Source organism: Gadus chalcogrammus, chromosome 23, assembly GCF_026213295.1.
Source record: "Gadus chalcogrammus isolate NIFS_2021 chromosome 23, NIFS_Gcha_1.0, whole genome shotgun sequence".
NCBI lineage: Eukaryota > Metazoa > Chordata > Actinopteri > Gadiformes > Gadidae > Gadus > Gadus chalcogrammus.
The window spans coordinates 7,518,135-7,545,153 of record NC_079434.1 but is presented as its reverse complement, the minus strand read 5'-3'; the positions used below and the strand labels follow the sequence as shown (position 1 = coordinate 7,545,153).

The 27,019-nt window shown below is 45.3% G+C and overlaps 1 protein-coding gene across 1 annotated transcript in view; it reads right to left on the bottom strand.

Moving 5' to 3' along the window:
* Nucleotides 1-24,727, bottom strand: part of gpr158a (G protein-coupled receptor 158a) — a 47,364-nt gene extending 22,637 nt beyond the window's left edge. Inside the window, exons 1-3 of the mRNA XM_056584310.1 lie at nucleotides 23,856-24,727; nucleotides 15,231-15,336; nucleotides 895-997 (exon numbers count right to left, since the gene is read on the bottom strand). Of these exons, the coding sequence (XP_056440285.1) occupies nucleotides 895-997; nucleotides 15,231-15,336; nucleotides 23,856-24,727 (1,081 nt within the window). The remainder of the gene's footprint in view (nucleotides 1-894; nucleotides 998-15,230; nucleotides 15,337-23,855) is intronic.
* Between the last annotated feature and the right edge of the window lie 2,292 nt (nucleotides 24,728-27,019).

Here is a 27,019-nt window from a genome sequence, read left to right as displayed (position 1 = left end):
CATGTGAGAAAGTGAGAGAATTAAAGTCGGTGGTACTTCAATAAGCAACCCCTGTGCCCTCTCACAACACCAGGCTCCTCTTCTCAGAAGATAAATGGAGCAAAGGGGAAATGGTTACGAGAGAAAGGGAAAGGTTTCTATTGGCTGAGGAGCCCAGAGGAGGGAAGTGAAGCCGCGAGGATGGCCCGCATGGCAGCAGAGATAAAGGAGGCTGGGTTTAAAAAAGACGCTTTATGGGGAAAACACCCTTTGTCTCTGAGATTTAGAGGGATTTGGCCTTTGAAAGAAACAAACAAATAACGTCCATATTCCCCAAACACTCAGTGACTCAGTCGCAATGACTCATACTCACACTATAGCTCCGTCTCATTGGCTGTTTGCTCTTCCGGCTGACTGACGGCCACGCAGAGCTGAGCTAACTTATGTAGCGAGAGAGGTGCTCTGCAGCGGAGGGAGAGTGGGGCTGACTCTCTTCCCTCTGCCCAGAAGAGTGCAGGATGTGGTGGTTGGTTTTGGGGGCCTTGTGATAGGACATACTGTTGGCTACACTCTATAACACGTCTTACCTTGGTTCACTACGAGTGCCTTCCTTTTACGGATACAAACATTTCGATGATGGGACGATGCAAATTTAGACAATGTGTACATATATTATGAGAGCTCACATCTGTTCAGCTATTTATTTCCATATTCTGTTTGTTGGTCTTGTTCTAATGCATGGTTGGTTGTTTGAGGGTTAAAGGAAATAAAAAGATAATAAACGAAAACTATATTCTCTATGCCATACACAAATAACTGCCATTCCTCTTTTTTCCTCTCAATTTCAGTTTCAATTTCAGTTTTACTTTCGGTTTCAGTTGCAAGCACCAAATATAAGAGGGCGCATCAACTTACTTGTGAACCCATTGACAGCCACACGGTTGGGATGGTAGAAGCCTCTCCGGCAGAGGCAGGTGTATTTGTCCAGGACGAACCCATGACCACCGATGGGCAGGCACTGAAAGCAGACGGAAAGCACACTTTGGTTAGTAGGGGAGGGGGAGAAACATTGATTCAAGTGAGTATCGGGATTCTTTGCCTCCCAAATACGAGTAAAGGATTGGGGAAAATTATTATTTTTATGAAAACAAATTAACCCAGAAATGTCAATGTAATCTAAGTGGGGACATAGTAATGGTACCTTCCTACAGAGGTTGCCATCGTGGATTCCCCTATGGTTGATTTGCATCAAATAAGCCATTTTCAGATATAAAACAATGTGGACAGTGGACCTATAGAACATCTACCCCCAGATTATACACATCAGGTAAAAGATATAATCACACCGAATTGATTTGTTTTAAGGGTTGTAATATTGTGTCCTGAGGTCCCTGTCAATTCCCATCTCTACTGGTAAGGCATTGAGAGAACAAGACATGCTAACATGCAGAAGGCCAATTGCTCTCGCAATCACATTTTCACATTTCAAAATTCATACAATAACCCTAACCCGACCAGAAGCATACAAATGCATGCACCTGCAACACATACGCGAAGATCTCTACTCAACATTCAGAGAGGAAATTCAGAGAGGATATTCTAATTTGGAGAAGGCAATGTGATCTAATTAAGATTGATAGGACCTCAGCAAGGATTATCATATCCAGCACAAAGGAAGGTAACACTAAATGAATAACCAATTAAAAGGTGGTAAAAAACAATGTTTAATAAATGAACAGCCAAAATTGCTGAAATTGATTAAAAGTAAGTGATGACATTAAATTAGCCGTCTGAAGGTTATATGAGGTTAAATTATTGAATTTGAGTTTTCGGTTTTCTGTACCTGCATGCAGTCGATATTAAATTAGAGGGGCTCTATCGTCAGGTGAGGACTGAGATAGCAGAGCGGAGTCACTAAGAGTCCAACCTGGCCCGGTTTCAGCTGCCGTTCACCCCAATTAGCAGAGGTAATTAACATCTAGATGAAGAACCAAGCGTATTTGGTGCTTTAAAAAAAGGAACTGTTAATTCTCTGACTTCTGGGCTTTCCTCCGCTGTTCTGTGTGAAGAACACATTTAGGAAACTGATATAACACTATTGCATTCCCTGTGTATCACCTTCTTAATTTTTTCTATCTCTTCCTTCCTTCCATCCTGCCTTCCTTTCTTTGTTATTTCTTTAAGTTGCTAATTCCGCTGACACAAAGCATTCAACACAAAGTGATCCTCTGACCGAAGCTGTGCCTGCTTGGCCTACAGTGTAGACGCCACATCGGTTAACACCCAGCGTCCAGCATCTGTGATCGGGTCCCAGTGGTCAGAGGGCTCCGTCGGGTTGCTAAGCAGCTACATCTAAATCCAGCTCCAGTCCTGGAGCCCTGCACTGCACGCCTGGCTCTGCATGCCTGCACAGGGGCAGCTATTCCTGGGTCCACTGTCTCCCGCACCTGGGTGGAGGACTGGAGGTGTGAAGACATCTGAGCAGCAGACCAACGGGGGGGAGGGAAAGTATATGAAAGACACGTGCTCCTCCTCCGAGTGTTGGATGCCAGAGAGAGGAGAGTCTGATGGACGAGGCAATGGAGAGGATGTTGATCCACTGAATGTGGTGTCAACCATACAAGTGTCCCCAGGCTAGTGCACAGCTGTTAGGGGTTGCGGTTTGACCCCGCTGGCGGCCATTGTCTCTCCCTTACCGTCAAGCTGCTTTGTGGGAGTTTTCAACATAAAGCCAAAACCTGGACATGAAATGCATGAAATGCAAGTCCACCAGTGCTCACTGAAAGTTTGTCCAACCCAAATGTTTGTCACACAACACAACAATTGGCATGAAGTTAACCACAGTTCAACCCCTGTCAAGTCAATGCACGAACACAAGCTGTCCTATTGATGCTTGCATCACACGTCATTGTGTCTAGTACAAAGTCAGTGGAGCGCGTTGCCTATGTTATCAGTCCCACGTGGTAGGGGGGGCATATCATTAGCCGCCTTGCTCAAGGACGTCCCAGACAAGAACTCAGTGACATCCTTCTTGGTGGGACCTACACATTGTGTTATTATAATCTCTTCATTCTGATTGGCTCAAGTTGTTGCCAGCAGGTGACGATGTCATGTGATTCCACTACGGCTGGTGAAATAGTTTTGAAGCTTTGATATAGTTGCACAGGTTTTATATCAAAACGCACAGGAGACAAGACCCCTGTGAGTTTTATGATGTACCTCTAAACACACTTGAACAAGGACATTAGGCAAACACACTCACACAAGAACCAGGCATAATGCTTTGCAGCAAGGCTAACCAGTAGCTCATCTCTTTAACAGGTAGCACATTCAGCTCAATTTAGCCTCACCTGCTGGACGGAACGGACTGAGACGGGTGTCCTCTGGATCCGACTGTCTCTCTGTCTGTCCGTTTGTCTGTCTGTCTGTCTCTGTGGCATTTGCTAACACGTAAAAGTGCGTGCATGCTTTTTATTGATGGATTGTGGACCTGCATAATACTTAATACGCGTCAGGATGTGCATGGACGAGAGTGTGCACCACACACTGACAGAGGTATTATCTTAGGGCTACTCCATGCCTTTCCACAAAACAATGCATGCACACATATCAAATACAGACATGTATAAATGTTAATACAAGTAAGTGTGTGTGTGTGTGTGTGTGTGTGTACGTGTGTGTGCGTGTGTGCGTGCGTGCTTGCGTGTGTGTGTCTCTGGGCCAGGAATAGCCCGGCTGTGTGGTGCCAGCGGCAGAGGCGGTGATTTATCTCCGTGGCGACCGGGGAGTGTGTTGAGCAGCGCACACCGTCTCCCTGCTACCTGCCATCAGTCACACCTGATCACCGTGGCAACGCTGCCGCCCGGAGACAGAGGGACACATTCACACGCACACACACACACACACACACACACACACACACACACACACACACACACACACACACACACACACACACACACACACACACACACACACACACACATACACACAAACAAATCCACACACATACACCCACACAAACACACCCACAATCTCATTTCAAATAGGGCCCCTTGGGGCCGGGCGGTACAGCTTTGTGTGAGGGGCCCTTTGAGGTTACAAACATGTGTGTGTGTGTGTGTGTGTGTGTGCGTCTGTGTATTGGGGGTGGGGGATTTGGGTGTGTGCTACAAAGGATCTATTACGACTATTATTAGTAGTATTATATACTATTACTGTTATCTAATGCTATGGATGGATCTTTGAGGGCATCATCACATTTGAATAATAAAATGCACTTGAACTATAATAATGTGTTCCTTGTTCTTATTACCTGGATACACTGTAATTATCAGGATTAGATAGTACTAGTACTAAAACCACTAGAAATACTACTACTACAAGTGCAGGTAGCTTACGACTGTAGGGTAAGAAAGAGCACGAGAGAGAGAGAGCGAGAGAGGGAGAGCGAGAGCAAGAGCGAGAGCGAGAAAGAGAGAGAGATAGGATATTCTCATAATATATTTTTACATACTGTATATACTACTATTAATCCCTGATTCCCCTCTGCGGTAGTGTTTTGTTTACGTTGCAGTCGTAGCAGCTGGCAGTCATGTGTTCTCTGACCTTCTTATCACCATGGTGACATGTCTGTGACCTGCAGCCATGGCCTTCTGATTGGTCGGTGGACCTACAGCAGGGTCCTTCTGTCAGAAAACTTAAGACGGGTCAAACTCTCTCTCCATGTAATCCACTGCCTACATAGCTTTCCAGCCCCCTTAACTCTATGTTTTATACGCCTGCTGCATCTCTCTCGTTTTTCTACCTACTGTGTCAGTCTCTCTCTAGTTCCTTCTGCCTCTGTAACTCTCTCGCCCCCTTTACTCTTTGTTTTACACCTACTGTAGGTATGACATAATGTATCATATAATACATCGTATCCTATATACATGTATATATATATATATATATATATATATATATATACATGGGATATGACAGAATATAACCCCGTGTTGAGGCATGGGCACATGCTAATGAAGACATGCACATGTCACATTACCACACACAAGCACACATACACACACAAACATTCACAGACACACACACAAACATTGCCACACACATACACACACACATTTTGACGTGACATCAAAGCCACTCTCCTCTCGCCCCCTCCCCGATATGATAAAACACACCCCAGATTCCACAGCTCCTGGTAAATGATATGGAGGGGTGGCCATCTTTGCTGACCGGGAAGCTAGCAGCAGCTAGTCCGCTAATGAGGACCCCCACTCCAGCACACCCCCCCCCCCCCCGCCCAGCTCTCATACCCTGGGCCTAATCAGGTGGCGATTGGCCCCATGGTGGGCGTTCAGAGTGACCCTATGGAGCGTTGGAGACCCCAAGTTGGAGGTGGGGGCTGCAGTCTCTGGCTGGAGACTAATTTACCCTATATGTGTGTGTGTGTGTGGGTGTGTGCGTGTGTGCGCACGCTTGTGCGTGCCTGTGTGTGTACGGTATGTGTGTGTGTGTGTGTGTGTGTGTGTGTGTGTGTGTGTGTGTGTGTGTGTGTGTGTGTGTGTGTGTGTGTGTGTGTGTGTGTGGTGTGTGTGTGTGTGTTTATATATGAGTGTGCATTCGCATAATGTAAGTGCACATACAAGCGTGCGTCACAATATGCTGTCTGTGTGCCTTTGCATGCATGTGCGTGTTTGCATGCATGTGCACCATGCACGTGTGTTAGTGCGTGTGTGTGTGTGTGCATGAGAAGGGGATGTGTGTGTGTGCGGCTCAGGGGAGACAGGAGGAGAAGCAGTCAGTTGGTTCAGCACCAGGAGAGTTCCTCACGGTCTGCTGAGCACACACACGCACGCACACACAAACACACGCACACACATCCGGAACATTTTTGAGTAACTTACGTAACAACGCCCCCTACACTCACAGACCGCATGCACACACACACATAAGAACACACAGAGATACTAAATAAATAAACGCATTAAAGACCTCCAGGAAGAATACGCAGATTGTAAACCAAAATAAACACACACGCATAGCAAACACAATGTGAACACACAATCACAAAGAAAAACACACTAAGAGTACAAACAGACCCCCAAGCATGATAGCAAACAAACAGTAATCTATGTATTTGTGTTCATGTTGTGTGCATACTTCCTAGCGCACACAGTCACACACACACTCACACTCACACACACACACACACACACACACACACACACACACACACACACGCACCACACAAACACACACACACACACACACACACACACACACACACACACACACACACACACACACACACACACACACACACACACACACACCACACACACACACACACACACACACAAACACACACACACACATACGTTATAAAGAAACAGGAAAGCATGTTCCTTCTCTCCGCTTGGCAGGAAGCCAGACATACAGACAGACAGAGAGACAGCATGCCAGTTAGCCAGGCTGTCAGCCAGACAAGCCCACAGGTCCATCCAAACAAGGTAAACTACCTCCTGTTAGCCCCAGAGCTGCTGGCCAGGAACAGGGCCCCTGGCTCTGGACGTCATCCAGAAGCCAAGCCTCTCTCTCCACGCCAGCCAGCTAAACCCCCTGGCCCAGGGGGGCGGTGGTGGGGGTTAAACACCGCCATCAGGCTACGGCTAGCATAGATAAACACACCCGGCTTCATGTTTGCACCGCAAGAAGCCAGACACCGCAAGGCTTCTTCTGGAGATTATGGGAACAATGAAGTGTTGCTTTCCCCTGTTATAGGACTCGCATGCATGTGACTTGCATAACGCAGTGAATGACGTATTTTATGCCCTGCACGTGCTGGAGAGTTTTCCACATGATGTGTGAATCTACACCCCGTGTGGGTGTCAGGTCAGAGGAGGTGAAGATCCCTCCACTGCGTGGAGAACAACACGTTTCCCATATTAACATGCAGTGGCGGGGTCATGTTCGCCTCACCTCCTAGCATACGTTATTTTCCCTGCAACGGAGCAACGTGTGCTCCTTCTCCGACCCCATGTATGTGCCTGACTAGCAGGTCGAAGATTTATTTTCCCAACGATCCGCTTTTGAAGGGATTCTAGTAGAACGTCCGCCTTGTTTATCCCGATTGGCTCAGGGTCTTGATTAGTTCCTGATATTTGCATGCTATCCAGTCTGACCTGAGCATAGACAAATATTACTTGACTCGAGGTCGGAATTAAGAACGAGATTTTTATTTAGTCTGCAAGATTCAGACCGGGCACCTCATTATCGTTTCAACGTGCCAACGCATTCAGAGAGGGGTTATTGGACTCTGGGCCTCTGTCCAGAGTCCATGTGTGTGAGAGTCAGTTAGAGCCAGTGGATTGTTTGTGCGTCAGTGTTAGCCAGTAGATTGTGTGGGTTGTAGGCCATTCGATTTTGTGAGTTTGCTTAAACCAGTAGATTATGTGTGTTCCCTTTGCCAACAAATAGTGAGATTTTGTGGCAGACTACTTAGTAAAATTTGTCAAATTTTTGGAGCCCAGTAACTTTCAAATCTCATCCAGAAAGGCACTAAGTCCGATTCCCAATGGCTAAAGTCAACCCTCATGTAGGCTCCTTGAGCAAGCTGCTTGACTCCTCCTTAATGACCTGTATCTGAGAATGTCTGCCGATGGACTAAATAGCGAAAAGTAAACCCTCGATTAGGGCCCGACCGATATTGATTTTTAAGCGCCGATGCCGATGCCGATTATTTTCAGTGTTAATCATCCTCATCAACTGCAGTGCGTAATCACAGCTTGGGTCAAATAAATGATAGATCATTAGCAATGGTAGATCATCAGCAATTAGCTTTATCACAGTTGAGGGGGACATATTCTAGGTTGTAGCAATGCAAAGAATATTTAAATTGCTAATAAGGATACTGAAATTGTTCGCTACAGCTGTTTAGCTGTTTTGTTTACTGACGTGGTATATGATATATATATGCCATGTTCATTGATGTATTTGATGTAATGGATGTAAGAACCAGGTAACAGAAAAGCACAACATCAGGGAATCTCCCTTTGGAATGAACAGAAGTAGCTAATGGAACTGGCTTACTAAAAATACTAGCATAACTAGCTAAGATAAAGCGTGCGTTTGATTCCTACATCTTCCTCCTCAATCACGTCCCATTCTAGGGAACGTGACAGATGGTTATATAAAGTTTTGGATTTCTATCGTGTGTATATATATTGTGCAGAAGTATAATCTACTTCAGGGGGTACTCTTTGGTGGCGGAAAACCCTTTTGCCTCTCTGTTCCGTCTACTTTAATAGGGTTTCACGCTCCAATAGACGCCGGTGCTGAATTACTCCAAAGGCCTATTCCTATTCCTCTGCTGCTAATCATTAGGCGCTCGTGAATCGCTTGGCCACGTTTTTTTACCTTTGACTAAGCATTCTATAAATACAGACTTTTACGCCTGACGAGTAATAAAATACAAATAAAGAAAACTCCATTCCCAGTTCCATTAGATCAGTCACGGAACACGGAGCCCCGTCCCCCCAGGTTCCCCCGGCCCCGGAACCCACAGCCGCGTGCAGCGGAGTGGGGGTTTCTGTCGTGCGTTTGTGTGGTGTGTTTGTGGTGTGTGGATTTGTGTGTGTGTGTGTGTGTGGGTGTGAGTGGGTGTGTGTGGTGTGTGTGTGTGTGTGTGTGTGTGTGTGTGTGTGTGTGTGTGTGTGTGTGTGTGTGTGTGGTGTGTGTGTGTGTGTGTGTGTGTGTGTGTGTGTGTGTGTGTGTGTGTGTGTGTGTGTGTGTGTGTGTGCGTGCGTGCGTGCGTGCGTGGCGTCGGCCTGCTCCGTCTTTCCCAGGTACAATGCCTTGTTCAGAGTAGAGGGAGGGAGGGGGGAGGCCTCCCGGGGCGTGCGAGGCAGGGCTATTTATAGCTAACGACCAGGGGGTGGGGGTGACTAGAGGAGGAGGACGGGGGGGGTGGGGGGGGGGGGTGGAGAGGAAGGAGTAAGCATTTTCTCTGTGTTTTCGTTCTCATTATCGAGGGACCACTTGAGCTGCGAGGCGGACAGAAATAGACGAGGAAAGACGTGATACCCTCCCAAAACAACCGTTCAACCGTTTCTTACGTAAATAAATGTTTAAAAACATCTATGCATGCACGTTTGAATTAACTGTAATGAAGTCACTGTGAGGAGGCATGGGGTCATGTTCTCTACGGAAAACAATCGCTGAAACCTATTGGCTCGGCTCTATCTGGTCTCTCTGTCCTCCTGTCTGTCTGCCACGGTGTCTGTTCGTCAGTTTGCCGGACCATCTGTATGTCCCTCTGCCTGTATGTCTGTCAGTCCATAGCTTTTTTTACCTTGGTGTGCAAGGTGATGGTGGACAACATAGCAGGATGTCCTGATGGAGATGATACATTTGCAGCAGTGGGTTGGGTATTTGCAGGATGTGGAGGGAGGGGAGATGTTGAACACTGATTGCTCCATTAGTTCACCATCGCAGAGGTAGAGTGCAGCGTTATTGCGGCGTGATGGAGGCGTCAGCCAAGGTCAAGATATGGTGGTCAATGAAAAGACAGCCCCTCCAAGATGTTTCATAATAACACGACGAAGAAGGCCAAAAATAACTGCTCAGAGTCTCATCGAATGAACACACAGAGATTAGTGCTCCAACTGTTTCCTCACACAGCCTGCTCCACATTACGTGTCGAGGACAAAATGATCTCGCCAATGCCTTCTCTTGGTTAATTAGTGTACAGGTAAAGTGTCCTTCGATGACTTAGTCAGGCAAACAATTAATGCAGCAGTTGTTTCAAATGTACTTTGTCTACTGGTTACTTTCCAACTGGGCATTATTTGGTCTTAAAGGGGGAAATATTACACCACCGGATCCAGTATAGATCTAGGTGGAAATGCCCACTAGTGATGTCATATGGGGCAGATTTTCGAAACGGCTTGTAAGGCTAATCACACTCACACCTGGTGGTATAATATGTCCCCTTTAAACAATACAAAAATTAGGTGTAATATTTACTTCTGTTAATAATAATGAATGTATTCCCATCGTTGATGGAAACTAAGCCTCAACGCTCAGAAAGTACTCATGTTGTCTAATTCAAAGGGTCTTGAAGATGTTGAGTACTTGAATGAGAACTTGCCATTACAGTCTCAAGGGGTAAAGGCCTTTGAGACTGTAATGGTGATTAAGTGCTGTACCAATAAAATAAAATAAAAAAAATTTAATTGGTATTTTTCATTTGTATTAAAAATAATTTAACTCTAATCCATTATTCAAAATATAATTCACAATAAGTTTGTCAATTCAAGCAAAACTACCTTAAGTAAGATCATGTATTTTGAAATACAGTGTATGGTGAATGGGCTAAATCAAATATCGCCAAACAGCTCAGAAGAAGTACTTGAGCAAAAATTAAAAGTACTATATGTTCCATGTCACCGCCGCTTCGGTGGGCAGGGAGCCCCTAGACATGGTAACCACTCAGGCTATGAATCAGCGCCGTCAGGGCCCCGGGGCCCCCAGGGGGCCACAACGACGCCACTAGTTCTGAGCGATAAGCTAATTGATTGAAACATTCATCATTGGAGAACGGCAAACTCCAACACGCAAGCCGATCCTAAGACTTTGACGGGGAAAAAGGGAATGGAGCAACGCAGTGATGGGTTAGGGTTAGAGGTGCTGCTGGAGCGAATAGTGTCTTGATTCAAGATTGGTGCCCAACCTTCCCCTGCTTGGCTTTAAAACCTGTGTAAAGGGCCGGTGGTTGTCCACCAGGTGTCATTACAAGCCTTTTTCAAAATCCACCCTCAGGTGATATCCATAATGGGTGTGTCTGCCCCGATGTATGGCAGCGTGCCCGCCAAGCCAAGTGGTATATAGGCTTCGTCTTATTCACTGTATAATCCTGGCCACTTACCTATTCATATATAGGAGGAATGAGGAAAGCTTATTTTAAAGTTTTCATACTGGGCCGCAGCCAGCTCCATCGCAGTATTGCGACATGTCGTTTATTTTCCCTGACAGGAGAAGGCACGCCCTGGCCAAAGTGCCCCGATTGATTTTCCTGCAGCCGGAATTTCCAGTCATTACTGCAAGATAAATGTTCTTCTTGGAGGAATTTGTAACATTAATAATAATAGCATATTTTCAATATTGTATTCTCTCTGTCTGTGTTTCTCTTTCCAGCCACACCACGCCTTCCCTCGCTCTCTAATCCATCCAAATGGATTTTGACAAAGTAAAGATTAATGTAAAAAGAATGTGTTCTCTATCGATGGTGTTCAACACAGCATGAAGAAGGTGTGAAAGAAAGAGAAGGTCTCTCTTGAAAAAGAGTTTTAATCTCAATGAGACTTTTTACCTGGTAAAATAAAGGTTAAAAAGAAAGTCTGAAGGTTTGAGGTTTTGAACCGCAGATCTTCCAGTCTATTATGGCTTTCCATGAGGAAGGTGCCCCCGCCCTAACCTCTACCTACTCCTTAATGATATGAATCTAAAACTCACTGTAAGCCGATTTGGTCTGCTGAATAACTAATCAGTAAAGACTGAGTAACAGCTCCTCAGAGATGTTATAGCTCCCTTCCAGTCGACCGGCCCATCTGACAGCGATGGCTGAGACACCATCACTCTACTACCACAAGAAGCCTGTGTACAGGAACGCAGAGCACCACAGAAACACATTAAAAAGCCATTATCCACATTTTGGTGGAAAATAACCACTTTAACATGAAAACAGAGGGCAATGAACCCAAAACAATTCCCCGGTTGCATATAAATGGCTTCCCGACACCGTTAATTTGGTTTCACACCAGCGCGGTGATGTGGATCCAGATTATTCCGCAATGTTCTAATAATAGTTCAGATGTTGATAGCTCAACGGCTACGCACCCCCCCACACACACATACAAACACACACACACACACGGACACCATACAGAGAGCTGACCGACCAACCAACCAACCGACCGAGACATAGAGAGAGAGACGGACATAGAGATAGACAGAGGAATAGAGAGAGGGATATGGCTGATAGATAGATACGTCTATAGATGGATGGATGGATGGATGGATGGGTGGATGGATGGATGGATGGATGGATGGATGGATGGATGGATGGATGGATGGATGGATAGATGGATAGATAGAGAAATAGATAGATAGATAGATAGATAGATAGACAGACAGACAGACAGACAGACAGACAGACAGACAGACAGACAGACAGACAGACAGACAGACAGACAGACAGACAGACAGACAGACAGACAGACAGACAGACAGACAGACAGACAGACAGACAGACAGACAGACAGACAGACAGATAGATAGATAGATAGATAGATAGATAGATAGATAGATAGATAGATAGATAGATAGATAGATAGATAGATAGATAGATAGATAGATAGATAGATAGATAGATATATTCAGACAGACAAACAAACACATACAAACACTAGCACAACAGGATTGTGTACAGTATTGGCTCTCACAGCATGGTGAGTCTCATGTGTGCGGGTGTGTGTGCATAGTGATTAATTATTCAGGACGACTCACTGCCGTCCATTACATCACATGTATTATGAAGCACATTTTCGAAATTCTATCAGTGTTAATGGAGGACTAAGGTAATGGGTCAGCAGTATTAGGGCCATGGCAAAGACCAGATTACCAGTATCACAGCAACCGTAGACACTAGTGTCACCAGTATAACAGATCGCAACGTCACCAGTATCGACATACAACCATAATGTTGCCTCTTCCTGTCTTTGTTTTAGTCCGGTGCTGTGAACTACCCCCTCCCCAACCCCAAACAACTCGACTTAACTTAACGACAGATCACCAGGATCAGAGATCAATAGCGATCATCTTGGGTTAAAAATGTGCCCAATGATACAGTGTGATAATAGCAGGTCTATGCAACTGCAATTGAGTTGAGATTTACTTTACTCACAGTATGTGACAAAGAGATTAGCTAAACTAGGCTGTTGATTGATTGGTCGGTTGATCACTTCTTGTGACACCTTATTTCCAAGCGTAACTTTTCAGGTTGCCATGCCAACCAAAATTGTAGCAATGTTCACTGATGGCCACCGATAACACATGTATTCACTTCCAGTTTTTCACTTTCGAAGACAAAGATGTCAGAGTCTGTTTCACGGACCGTAGAGGCGGTTTGAGTTCATTGTTTAGACAGTTTAACTTGTTTTTGTGTTACCTTAACACTGCTCGCACCATGTTTCTTTGGCTGGCATTAAATACGTTAAAGCGTAGGTAAGATTTGAGAGTTGTAAAGCGGGAGGGAGCAGAAAAGAACAGAAGAATTCTGCACAATCAGAGGAAGGCGCGCACTCAACTTAAAATAGACTTTCTCACAGAGCATTTAGCTGACTAACGGCAGACAAAGTCGTATTTCTAGCAAACTACACTCCAATTACATCTCTTCCTTTTACCTACATCCTCATCCTCATCCTCATCGTCATCCGCTTATCCGGGGTCGGGTCGCGGGGGGAGCAGCTCAAGCAGGGGGCCCCAGACTTCCCTTTCCCGGGCCACATTGACCAGCTCTGACGGGGGGATCCCGAGGCGTTCCCAGGCCAGTGTTGAGATATAATCTCTCCACCTAGTCCTGGGTCTTCCCCGAGGTCTCCTCCCCACTGGACGTGCCTGAAACACCTCCCAAGGAAGGCGCCCAGTGGGCATCCTTACCAGATGCCCGAACCACCTCAGCTGACTCCTTTCTAAGTAAAGGAGCAGCGGCTCTAATCCGAGTTCCTCACGGATGGCTGAGCTTCTCACCCTATCCCTAAGGGAGCACCTTTAAATACCTACAGCACCTTTAAATTGTTCATACCAACTGTACATGTTCCAAGAGAGAGATGTCTGTTCTGATTGGCGGTTATTTAGTAGAAGTGTAGTGTAGAAGCAGTATATTAGCTCCTAATGTGGGCCTGAGAAGCCCTTTCGCTCAGTAATGGGGGCTTAAGTGCTCTACAAATAAAGTGGACTAGAGACTTGACAGTAAATCCTCCATGGGGATAATTCAACTTCACCGTTAAAAGAAAACCTTAAAGGGATATGCCGAGATATCTTTTAATTGGCGGTTGCCCGTCTTACCCAAATTCAGACGAGTTGTTTAATCCAAACTCATCATTGTGCATCCAGAAGGTGTGTTCTCTGGGTTAGCATTGAATTTCTGTTAGCAGCCTCCGTTGACTTCTAGAGTTACAGTAGCCTAGCTCCTGTTCATTTTCACTTTGAATTACTTTCCAAAGATCTCCAATGTGTTCCGAAAAGCCGCTTACTCAAACAACACAACAAGATTGTACTTTGTCGAGAAACTAGGGCTGGGCAAGTTAATGAGTTAATAACGCGTTAAATATGCATTCACGCAATCATATTTTAAAGCGATTAATACAAATTGACGCATTAACGCAAGCGCTCCTATTTAGTTTGAAAGGTTTTGCCCACAGAATGTCAACATTCATATCAGAAATGTTTTTTGGTTTTAGTTCCACTTCCACATTCAATTACACTTGCAGCGTGCAACTTGCAAGTGACAGCCTGTTTACAATTCCCAAATCTGTGGCACTACTTATTTAAATTTAACAACACTTGGAGTAACTGTTGGTTTACAATTGTACTAATTAACTGCCTGTTTAAAATTCATAAAAATCTGTGCTGTTCCGTAAGTTTCATAATCAGCCCACACTAAGTGAGTCAATAAAACTCCCTCAAGATCACTTGATCTAGTTTTTGCTTATTAATTACATCTGTTATGAATGATAATTCGTCATTCCATTTGATAATCTCATTTAATTTAAATTAGAGTGGAATTAAAATGTAATTTTAAAAGTGTGATTAATCACGAGATAACTCACCTATTGGTGAGTTATCTCGTGCTGTTATCTATGCCGTTAATCGCGATTAAAACTATTAATTTTTGCCCAGCCCTCCTGTTGACATTTAAATATCAAACATCTTATAACTGTTGACATCACAAGTTGCCAGTTTAACCTGTAGGCAGCTTAGGGCAAGGTACCTCACCCCTATCTGCACCTTAATGACCTAAGGCTGAAATCACTGTCCCATTTGACAACAATGCCTGGCGGCTAAATAACTAAATAATTAATCGTAAATAGACGTAGCACAGTGCGTTTGGAGGCGACCGTTGAGCTTTATGGCAGTCCAAGGAAGAGCAAATCAATGACCATTTGGGTCAGTGTCTTCAACACACTCACCTCCATGGTGGTTAGGTTGCATCGATGGGTTCCTGCAAACCAGCCGTCGGTGGAGCACTGGTCGATATCAACATCCTGTAGATTAATGTCCACGCGCACCACACCCCTGGAACGGAGAGGAGAGGAGCATTAAGTCCCTATTAAGAAGTGAAGGAAGGCGATTCGGTCTATAATGAGACAGGAACTACTGAGACTGTAAACTAAAATACAATAAGCTACATGCAATAACATTAAAAAGAAGAGATAGCGCTGGTTTTATTGATGTTTTGATATAGTATTTAGTATGTAGATAGTATTTATTGTGAATATGTTATGTTATCGTTTATGATAATTGTTAAAAAAAATTCTCCTGATGATCTCTTCGTTCGCTACAAAGATAAGTTAAAAACATTATTTTAAAGTAGACCTCCCTGAATTGATGAGTTACTCTGATAGCAAAGCGCTAAACGGCTAGCGGACGTGCCACGCATCCGAAAGCCGTACCAGCCCCAGGCTAAAAGGTTGTTAGACAAGCTTTCTCTCTCGCTAAACACACGGTTAGCTTGTGTTTGAAGATGTTGCGCATGGCACAATAAAAGCCTGTGATAGTGTCGTTCACATGACATTCCAGATAATGAAGCCCAATAGAAACAAAGAGCTTCAGAGCGCCTGAGTGACGTCTCGGTGAAAACAGCTTTGTGCTTTTCCGTCGCAGGGTTAGCTAAAATCATATTTCTCTGGATGGGCTGTCACTAGCACTTTATTGCTCTTTCAATTTTCCTCACACTTACACACAGACACAGAAGCACACACAGACACGCACACACACACACCCACACACCCACACACACACACAAATATCACACACACAAACACACACACACACGCACACAAATATCACACACACACACACACAAAATATCAAACAATATCACACGCACACTCACACACACAATATCACACACCGAACACACATTATTGTATTTGGTGAGTGTGAGGACAATCAATTTATCGTCACTTCAGAAGACCACCCTTCAACCACTTTGAAATAAATCCGGCAGTATAAATAATGTCCTCATCACTATTATCACTTGAGGGAATGAAGACATTTCGCACATAAACGCCCGTGATACGGTTAAGAATGATGTAACTCGTTTCAACAAGAACATAACATCACGCCGGATCCCACAACGCACACACACCCACACGCACACACCCACACACACACACACACACACACCTACACACACAAACAGCATTCTGCTGGTGCAGCACATTCCGGAGGTGCAGGAGAGTGGTTTGCCAGTTGAGCGGCGGGCGGTTCTAACCACCGCCGCGGTTAATAACGTCCACGGCGACCTACTTGCCCCCAGGCTAGATGAGCTCATCACATTGAGCCACGCGGCTCCTCGCGGCGCCAGGAGACATTACCTCCGCCTCACGACCTGTCTTATGTCATCATGTTCGGACTCACATGGCCACTCAGTGCTGCTTTAACATCTTGTAGTATAAGCACTCACACACAAACATACACATACAGGGGTGTTCACAGGAGCCCCCCCCACACACACACACAGACACACACACACACATACACACACACACACACATACACACACAAACACACACACACACACACACACATACAAACATGGATGGTTACTGGAGCTTACACACCCTCACACACACACGCACACACATACAGACACAAACGCACACAAACACACAAATACATACTCTACATGGTTGTTCACAGGAGCCAACACACACGCACAAACACACACAAAAATACATGAATGTACGCATAGTACACACAAACACACAAACGTACAAACAAACACACACATACATGAGTGTACACATAGTATACACATACACACACACACAACATTTATGTGTGTCAAAATTGGTCACAGGAGTACACACGGTTGTTCGCATGAGCATAAATACCAAACACACACATTTGTTTACACAACAGGGCACAAACACAAATGCACAAAAGCATATAGATTCACTCAAAGACATGTGCACTCAATCTCACAGACACACACACATTGCAGGGCTGGTCCTCTCTCTGAAGTAATGCGGTGAATGCAAATAAGTCTTTAATCACGATCTACGACATGATGTCAAGCTTTCAGGAAGCACGTAGAGGATGATATTGTCTTCTTTCAACAGCGTGTATGTTTTCCTTAGCTCCTGAATCCCTGGGTGAAGAGTGTAAACACAAGGTATACAGATGGCACGTTCAAATCAAAGGCTTGTGAGGAGAAGAACAAAGTGTGCTCGGTGCAGTCATGTGCACGTATGGGGACATAGAGAGAGAGATGGGGACACCTCTGTGAAAGAGAACCAAATGTCCACGTGATTAAATGTGCATTAGAATTAACACTTACAGTTGAATATAATGGACTGCACAGGGCTGTTCTAGCTCGGGTCCCAGGGGGTCTAGCGACAGGGGGGTCGGCGGGGCCTATAGTTGCTGGTCGAGCCTGAAGGCTCATCACAGCAAGATAGAGACAGTTAAACAGATGTGTTTTCTCTCTCTCTCTCTCTCTCTCTCTCTCTCTCTCTCTCTCTCTCTCTCTCTCTCTCTCTCTCTCTCTCTCTTGCTCTCTCTCTCTCTCTCTCTCTCTCTCTCTCCTGTGCTAATTTAGGGGCTTGAGGGGGCCATACTTAAGGGACCCTATGGTTCTTTCCTTTTGATAAACCACCAAAGTGCATGGCTTGTGTGTTATTGTTAGCTCAAGCATGATGTGGTACAGTGGCATTACGTAAACTCACGTCGCTTTGATTCTGAGGAGGTCTTCTGACCTATAAAATAAGGTTATTCACAGTAAGTGTATCGAGAGAAAGGGCCTCCTCCTCTGTGTCTTTATCCCAAGATGGCCTTTGAGGTCGGGTTAAATTAACATTGAATACTACATCCTGAGCACCATACAGATTAAACTTTGGCATTGTTGAATAAGATGGTGATACAAATGGAGTTTTTAAGCCAAAGGAGAACCTGATTGAGGAGGAGAGGTGCGTATACACTGTCACCGCTAATTTGATAGCAAATCCATTTCTCCAGTGCAGTGGGGCCTGGGTGGTTCTGGTGGGAAGATATAGTTCAGTAAAGGGATTACTGGCCAGCTTCAAAGACGAAGAACTGGTTAATTCCGTTGGTCTTCTGTTACGAGCTGTCCAGATTATAAATAGTTGTAGGCTATACAGGCAGCATAAAGAAAACTTAAAAGGAATAAAAGGAGTTGATCTCACAACTGTACTTGAGCTCATCTCCTTAAAGTGTAAACTGTTAGTAATGCTAAAGTATAATTAAATTATTGTACTGGGCTTTATCCAACAGAATATAGGAAAGATTAACAGCCAAGACGTATGACTTGATGCACTTAAATGGGAACAAAAAGAAAAATTAAGTAATGTAAATAAATCTAAGACTTAGATTGAATGTGTTTAGTTTTGTTTAAGTGTGAAAAGCTTAATGTCCAACTAATTGGCCTGTGATTATGCTGAGCTATTAATATCCAACATTTAGAACAATTTAAAAAGGCCCACACATTTAACCTCCTTTAACATCCAACCCCAGGGGGATGAGCACAATGTAATTTTAGAGACGATTAACGATCCGTTGTACTAATTTTTAATTGCAAAACCTGCCACAGCATTTCATCCATTAAGGTCAGACGCTAATCGTGTAATGATGGAGTGCAGACGGACGCCGTCGAGAAAATCGCCGATGGAACTCGCCCGCCACCGCCTCCCGGAGCCAGGGGGACCTCGCTTTAACAAGTTCTGTCAGGACAGACAAGTGCTCTGCTGTCCGTCTGTCAGAGAAGACGGATGACCCCTTACGTGTTCCTCCGCTCCCCTATTTATTATTAAAGGGAAGAGCATGTTCTGTTGGACTTTTGACGGATTTGTTCATTAAAGAAATTTGACGAATCGGAGGTTAAGGGATTTCGATATTTTGGTCGTTTTGGGGGGCGAGGACTACTGACTGAAAGCGTTTGTTTCCAGCCGTTTTTGCCGAGGGACAGTCAACAGGGGAATGGACAAGTGGACTTGAATGATAATTTACTTCCAGAGTGTTGTGGTTGTGATTTGTATATCGGGAATGAAACCTCGTCTCTGCTTGCATACTTTTCCAAACTTCTGTTTGCTGTGGACTCAAACCCAAAGCCAGTTTGTACACTGATAATCCGACACTTGAATAACAGAAGTGCTTCCTGACCCATGGAGCGTCGTGTCTAATGAGCTTTCCGTCATCTTTTGTGTTTCCAAAAGTATTTTCCATAATCCTTCATCATTTACCCATCAACCCGGAACCCTTCTGTTCAAAAACAGTGGTAAACAGATCAGATAGATCACGCCCAGTGCCCCCAGTGGCTTGGTTTCACTGTGCCCAGATTACCAGAGGATTAAACTAAGGCCATTACAGAGTGAGAGTCCTCTGAGGCATACTGTAGCAGATTAGATCAGCTGCTGCTGGCCGTCGCTTCAATCCCCATATCAACTGATTCTATCCCTTATTAGCCATGTTATATAAGCCATATCAATTATTATAATACTATGTCGCGTAGCGTGTGCATGTGTGTGTCAGTGTGCAGTGGTATGTGTTGGGATGTTCCAAATTGCCAATTAGGTCTCCACCTGTCTTCCTTACAGGAATGTCAGGTCAAAAGTTTCCACAGCAGAGACACTGGAACACATAGGAGCACACCGGTCATCAGCCATCATTAAGGAAATACCATCGCTTCACTGTGGCTCTGCAAACTTGCAGAATCCTATCTACTGCTTTAGTCTTAATGTTGACCTTTACTGGCTGAGACAGGATTATTGACGATCTTTCTCTCTCTTTCACTCGCTATCCCTCTCTGTCTCTCCATCTCTCGCTCTCTCTCAATCTCTCTCTCTCTCTCTCTCTCTCTCTCTCTCTCTCTCTCTCTCTCTCTCTCTCTCTCTCCCTCTCTCTCTCCATCTCTATCTCTCCATCCATCTCTATCTCCATATCTCTCTCTTTCATTCTTTCCCTCTCCATCATTCTCTCTCTCGTCTCTCTGACTCTCTCTCTCGACTCTCTCTCTCTCTCTCTCTCTCTCTCTCTCTCTCTCTCTCTCTCTCTCTCTCTCTCTCTCTCTCTCTCTCTCTCTCTGGCGGATTCCCTCTGACGTCAATGAAGAAGTAGGAAACACCTTGGGGGGCGGGAGGTGGTAGGGGCGTGTTCCACATCATCCAATCCCATAGCTCGAAAAATATAACACAAATCACAAGAATGCAGAGCCTCCGATCGACCGGCTTGCTGGCGTCGTGACAAAGGCCTTGGGCTGCTCTGAATAATCCAACGTTATCAGACGTGTCTAATGTCCCAATGAAGTGCTGGTGTTGTCAGATTTATCAATGAATAAATCAAGGGATAAATGAATGCCCTTTCATCTTTCATGATCCACATGTCTTCCTCCGGACGCCCCACGGCATTGTGGGGGCTTCCCCTGCTTCTAGGTCTTGTTCTGCCGGAAACTGTCCACTCACTCATCCCCACTCTCGGCTCCCTCCCTCCCCCCAAGTGCTTCACTAGCACTGGGTTCCCCACTTTGTTCAGGCCGTGACTCACCTTGGGAGGGACTTTTGGTCTGGGACCCACCAAATATTTTGTCAAGTTTAAAAGCAAAAGTCATACAGTAAGCAAGTTGAGATTTCCCTACTGAATGTATGACTCTACTTACCGCACACTCTCACTCACTTCTCCCTCTCTTGCTCTCTCCGTCCCCCTCTCTCTCTCTCTCTCTCTCTCTCTCTCTCTCTCTCTCTCTCTCTCTCTCTCTCTCTCTCTCTCTCTCTCTCTCTCTCTCTCTCTCTCTTTCTCTTTCTGTGTGCATGCTGAAGTCAAATCTGCATATTTACATTAGTTCCAGGTGTTTGCTTGTGTGTGTGTGTGTGTGTGTGTGTGTGTGTGTGTGTGTGTGTGTGTGTGTGTGTGTGTGTGTGTGTGTGTGTGTGTGTGTGTGTGTGTGTGTGTGTGTGTGTGTGTGTGTGTGTGTGCATATGCGTGTGTAGGTTTGCGGTGTGTGTGTATGTGTGTGTGTGCGTGGGTGCGTGTGTGTGTGTGTGTGTCTGTGGGTGTATGTCCCTGCTGCAGCCTGTGCAGTCAGCCAATTAGGACTGCGCCTGTCCTCCACTAACATCTGAAAGACCAATAGATAGGCTCTACATAATATCGCTGCTCTCTACATAAATTGACCACATACACGCATATACAAACACAAACACACATACACACATACACACGTGTTGCCGTTGCTCAGAATACAGTAAAACAGTGTTTGGGGGCACCTGTGAGTAAAACCGACCAAGCTGACAGAATGGGGCCGCAGAGATAAACAGCCGACACCAATTAAAGAGATACCCGCACTCACACTGTAAACCTCACCAAACCATTCCCATTCCAACCACCATCCTACCACTCTCTCTCCCTCTCTCTCCCTCTCTCTCCCTCTCTCTCCCTCTCTCTCGAAAACTCACTCTCTTACACATACACTCTCATACTCATATACACTGCCTGCAAACACAAACTCACTGCACCACTGCACACACACAAGGGTAGTCACAGCACTTACAAACACATATACACACAAACACACACACACACACACACACACACACACACACACACACACACACACACACACACACACACACACACACACACACACACACACACACACACACACACACACACACGTTTTAATAATAATATCAGCTTCAAAGACAGGAAGTGAGTGAAGCATTAAAGGGTGGGGGTCGAGAAGGGGGGGGCAGGGGGTTGAGGAGGAGGAATCAAAATGGCCGTGCGGAGCTGTTGTTCTACACCGTTCATCATTAATTCAGCGCTGTATTGATTATGTATTTGCCTGGAGGAGAGGGAAGAGAGAGCCAGAAGAGCCCATGTCTTGTGTCTCAGAGCTCCTCGTCCTGTGACCAGACCACACAGGAGGGCTTCAGCCGCCTCAGTACTTAACTCTGCTAGGTGGAGAAGGATCCTCTGGATAGCTGGTTTGGATGTTTGACCCCCAGCCAAAAGGCTCTGTGTTCAAATCTTAGTGTCATCCTTGAGCAAGATTCCCTAACCCCCAATACCTCAATGAACTCAGTGTAGAGCACTTTGCTAAAAGGTTTTTATAATTGTGATACAGTTGAGGATATATGTTGATGCACGACATTGAGATGGTTTAACCTTTGTGAGGCATAGACCTTAAAAAACGAAAACAGAAATAAATAATGGAAAACATTTTCCATTGACAAGGTTCAGACTTACTATTTGGGTCATCCTTCATTGAGTTCAACACTTTTAAAAATGCCATAATGGAAGTGGTTGGGGGTATAAGATCTCTGTTTGATTCATGGTTTGTTTGCGTATTCACATACAACCCCAAAAAACAGAACAGACCGCCCTGTAAATGAATGAAGAGTTGTAAACCAGAGAGACAGAAGACCATTACAGAACAATCACTGCATGCTGCGAATCCTTTCAGATACACTGCTGGTCGTGAAACACTTGTGTATCAATTAAAGATTTATCCAACGCAGGCCATACAACCAGCAATCTGAATCAAATATTAAACACTGAGATGCCGGCCAGGATTATGAGGAGGTTTGAACGCACTGGTATTAGGAGATCCTACACAATGTCACAACTGGGTCTAAACGCACCGGTAGGAGGTATATCCTACACAGTGTCACAACTGTGTCTGAACGCACTGGTATTAGGAAATATATCCTACACAGTGTCACAACTGGGTCTAAACGCACTGGTAAGGAGATATCCTACACGGTGTCACAACTGGCATAAATGATCAAAAAAGTGTGTTTATTAGACAAGCTATTTCAAAATCGACCGCTCAGTGACATAACAAATGGGCGTGCCCACCCATGTGTATAATGGACAGGTCAACCTAATATCTTACCCACTGGACACACACACACACACACACACAGACACACACACACACACACACACACACACACACACACACACACACACACACACACACACACACACACACACACACACACACACACACACACACACACACTGAAAGAAGGGAAGAGGTGAAAGATGGAGCGATGATAGACGTTTAAATATAGCTTAACATATTGATTATAGACTATAGGCCTTGAAGAGAAACATACTGCATATTTGTAAACATTTTACAAATATCATGCAGTTACAATTAAAATACTTTTTAGGGAAAAAAAATTCTGTTATTAAACACATCTGCTCTGATGAAAATAAATTGCCCAGTGCGCTAAAATAGAAAAATGAATTAACGCTGCCAGGTGTTTCTTAGGCTAATACAGCGAGCTAATATAGTGAGCTATTTATAGCCCTATTGGCCCCTGACGTGACGAGTTCCCGCGCAGCTTGACTGACGAGGACAAGAAAATACTTCATACAACAACAAACGAGAGGAATCGGTGAGCTTGCAAAGAATAAAACGGTTAAGTGTCATATCTGTCCCCATACAGAGCAGTAAACTTGTAAAGTGGACGGATATGTCAGGCTACCAGCTAGCATGTGTTACCGTAGAAGTAGAGTTGCTTTGACACAAGTCAAGTTGCCCAGAGGCCATGTTGTTTGGGTCCTACCTGAAGTCTGGCGCCAGGCTGGCCTTGAGGCCGTAGAATCCAGCCGACAGGGTCAGGAGCCATCGGGGGACGAAGTTCCCGTTCTCACACTCCAGGTACGGGGCAGACCACTTGATGTTGGTTTTGTCTGGAATGAAACTCTCGCCTCTTTTCAAAGAATTGTCCACAGACGTGAAGTCCTGACTCAACACTCGCTTGTGAAAATTGGGCATTTTCCTGTTCTTCACGTCATGGTACCACTCGGTCTCCACCGTGCGGTCCTTCAGGTGCTGCTGGGCCGTGGCGGAAAGGTCCTGCAGAACGATCTCCCCGCCCGCCCGGGTCGCCTGAAGAAGCACCGAGGGCCCCGCGGAGGACGGCTCCGTGTTGAACGTGACCACCGCCCGGTGAATCTTCGGGTCTCCCTCCAGCACGCTCCTCACCAGGGCATGGTACCACTCGATGTCTCGCCGCAGACTCTGCTCCCTGGACCTGTTGGCCTGGAGCATCATGTTCAGGAAGTTTGTGGCGTGCACCACCGTGTCGAGCACGCTGCCCATGGAGGGATGAGGGCTCGCGTGTGACCTTGCCCGCAGAGAGGTGAGCTCGTATCTCCGGGAACAGTTGGCGTGTTTTAAAGTGCTGGAATCCCCCGTGTGTAGGAAAGCCGTGACCACCTTCGGGAGATGCCCACCGGTCTTCTGCGCGCGCTCCGCCGCATCTTTGGGGGAGCGGAGGGCGCTGAGGTGCGCGAGGCGAGGGTTGCTCCCAGTGCTGTTGTTCGCTGGCCGCCGTCTGACATCGCTCTCGCGCGCGGACCATTCTGCATATGTGTGACTTAATCCAATAACAATTCCCACTTGCAACAGCAACGTGAACCGGAAAACAGCCATCTCCCCCCCACCCCCCCACCCCCCAGTCGTTCAGAGCTGATGGGGGGAACTGGTATCAATCCGGGCGATTCCTCTCTAAACCATCACTTCTAGTGATGGATCAGCGAGCCCCAAGCTACGGTCCTCCACCAAGAAATCTATAATAACGTTTGAAATGGGCTCGTAAATTCCTCTGTTCTTCTTCTCCTCCTCCCCAGATGTCAGATCTCGCGCTCTGATGTGAGTATGCGCTTGGCGGCTGTGGCTTCTCCGATCGTCTCGCGTTTCGTGTGCGACCCAAGACACCAGCAAGACTGACCTGCCGTTCCGCCTGACGTCTTCAGCGGGTTAGATTGTGATGATGAGTGTCTCCTACATGGAGCGGGTTTGAGGGAAGTGAGGGAGTGGAAAAACCCGGTTATTTGGGTAGGAGTCGAGTCAGGCTACTTCACACTTGGATGACAAATACACTCCGCCCTCCTCCGACACAACAAGCAGTAACTAAACAGCGGAGACACCGCTGAGCCCGTCTCCTTGATTATCTTATAGGGCTCGTGAAGTGGGCTTGATTCGTGTTTGGTCGTTTCTGGTGTCAATCACGATGTCGCCTCCGCGTGGGGGTTCGACGGAGCGGCCGAGGAGCTGTCCGGTGCTGAGGGCTTCGTTCAGAATCACGGGTCGAGGTTAACGATCAGGACGATAACAGCTCCGATTAAAATAAAATCTGTCTTGCGATCGTTTGTTAAAAAAAAGGAAGAAAGCGAAGGTTGGCGGGATATGCGAGGCTGTGATTACGGATCGGATCGAGCCACGACTCCTATTCCTGCGATCCCGCGATCAAGCAGGATGGAGAGACATCGGAAATATGGTCTTTCCAGCTCCTCGCAATTACCGCTGCAGTTCATCGGTGTGTTGTGTATGGAAATGTGAAGGCTTGGCCTGGCGTCTCGCTGTAGTGATGCCTGGATGGCTGGTGGACGTGGTTATTGGCCGATATTACACAACATGGTTGATGACTCACCATTATTCCATTTATGAAATGAAAGCCTGTATTTTTTAGTACAGGTAGCTGATATCGACTGCAGACATCGATGATGATTATTGTGGTGATGATGATGATGATGATGATGAGGAAATGTTCAGTCCACGAATACATTTTTCTAAGGAAATACTCCAATGCTTACATAATTGCTTTGACTTGCATACATCAAACATTAAGTTTATTCGTCATTTCTAGTTGAATTATAAATGATTATGACTAAATCACTATTCATTTGAACTTTCTAATTTATATCAAGCTATTCAGACCATAAGCACATTAACCCCTTCAATTAATGCAAATACACCTGCCAAACACAAACTGAATTAAATTGTGACTTAACACCACTTATTGTTAGTGTCACAAACCCATGCCTTTATCTGAATTATGCCAGCATGTTGTAGCCTACGCTATATTTCATTATCTTGTGTTTTTCCAACTTTTCACCTGTTGTCTTATACGTTATGTTTTAAATTTTACACTTGAGTTATCTGGAAAATAATACAAAATAAATGCATGCATATTGACTTCTTTGGTTTGGTCAGGGTTAGGGTCCAACATGTATTTGAACATGAACATAAATTAAATATCAATTCATATAATAACATATCATATTGAAACAGAGCCATACAGTGTAAATGGGATTTCGGTCTGAAGTACACTTTTGATCAAAATGTGATAAATATTTCTATCCCTGAAGGATTGAAGTGAATTCTGGCAGTATTTTTTCTTTTCTTCTCTTTTCTCTATTTTTTGTAAGTTTCTCCCAACAAATAGACACAGCGCCCAAAAGGTTTAGTCAGACTGATATCACTGAAAAAAGCTTACATTTACGACCAGGCCATGGTCTCCAAACCAGTCCAATCCTGTATTATTTTGCAAACATCCCCGACACCTCGACCTGGCATCAATCTGTGGACCCCAAATTTAATCGGCGTGTGATTCCGATCGGAAAACTCATTTATGGTTAGGAAAAGGCATTGGGGGTTTGTGGATTTGTGGACTCTGTCTCTCTCTCTCTCGCTCTCTCTCTCTCTCTCTCTCTCTCTCTCTCTCTCGCTCTCGCTCTCGCTCTCGCTCTCGCTCTCTCTCTCTCTCTCTCTCTCTCTCTCTCTCTCTCTGACTCTCTCTCTCCCTCTCTTTCCCTCTTTCTCTACCTATTTCTCTTCATCCCTCATTCCACTGCTATCTCTGTCTTGGTCTTCCCCTATCTCGATCTCCCTAATTTCCTCCCTCCTCTCTATTTGTCCCTCTTTTACCAGTTTCACTTTCCT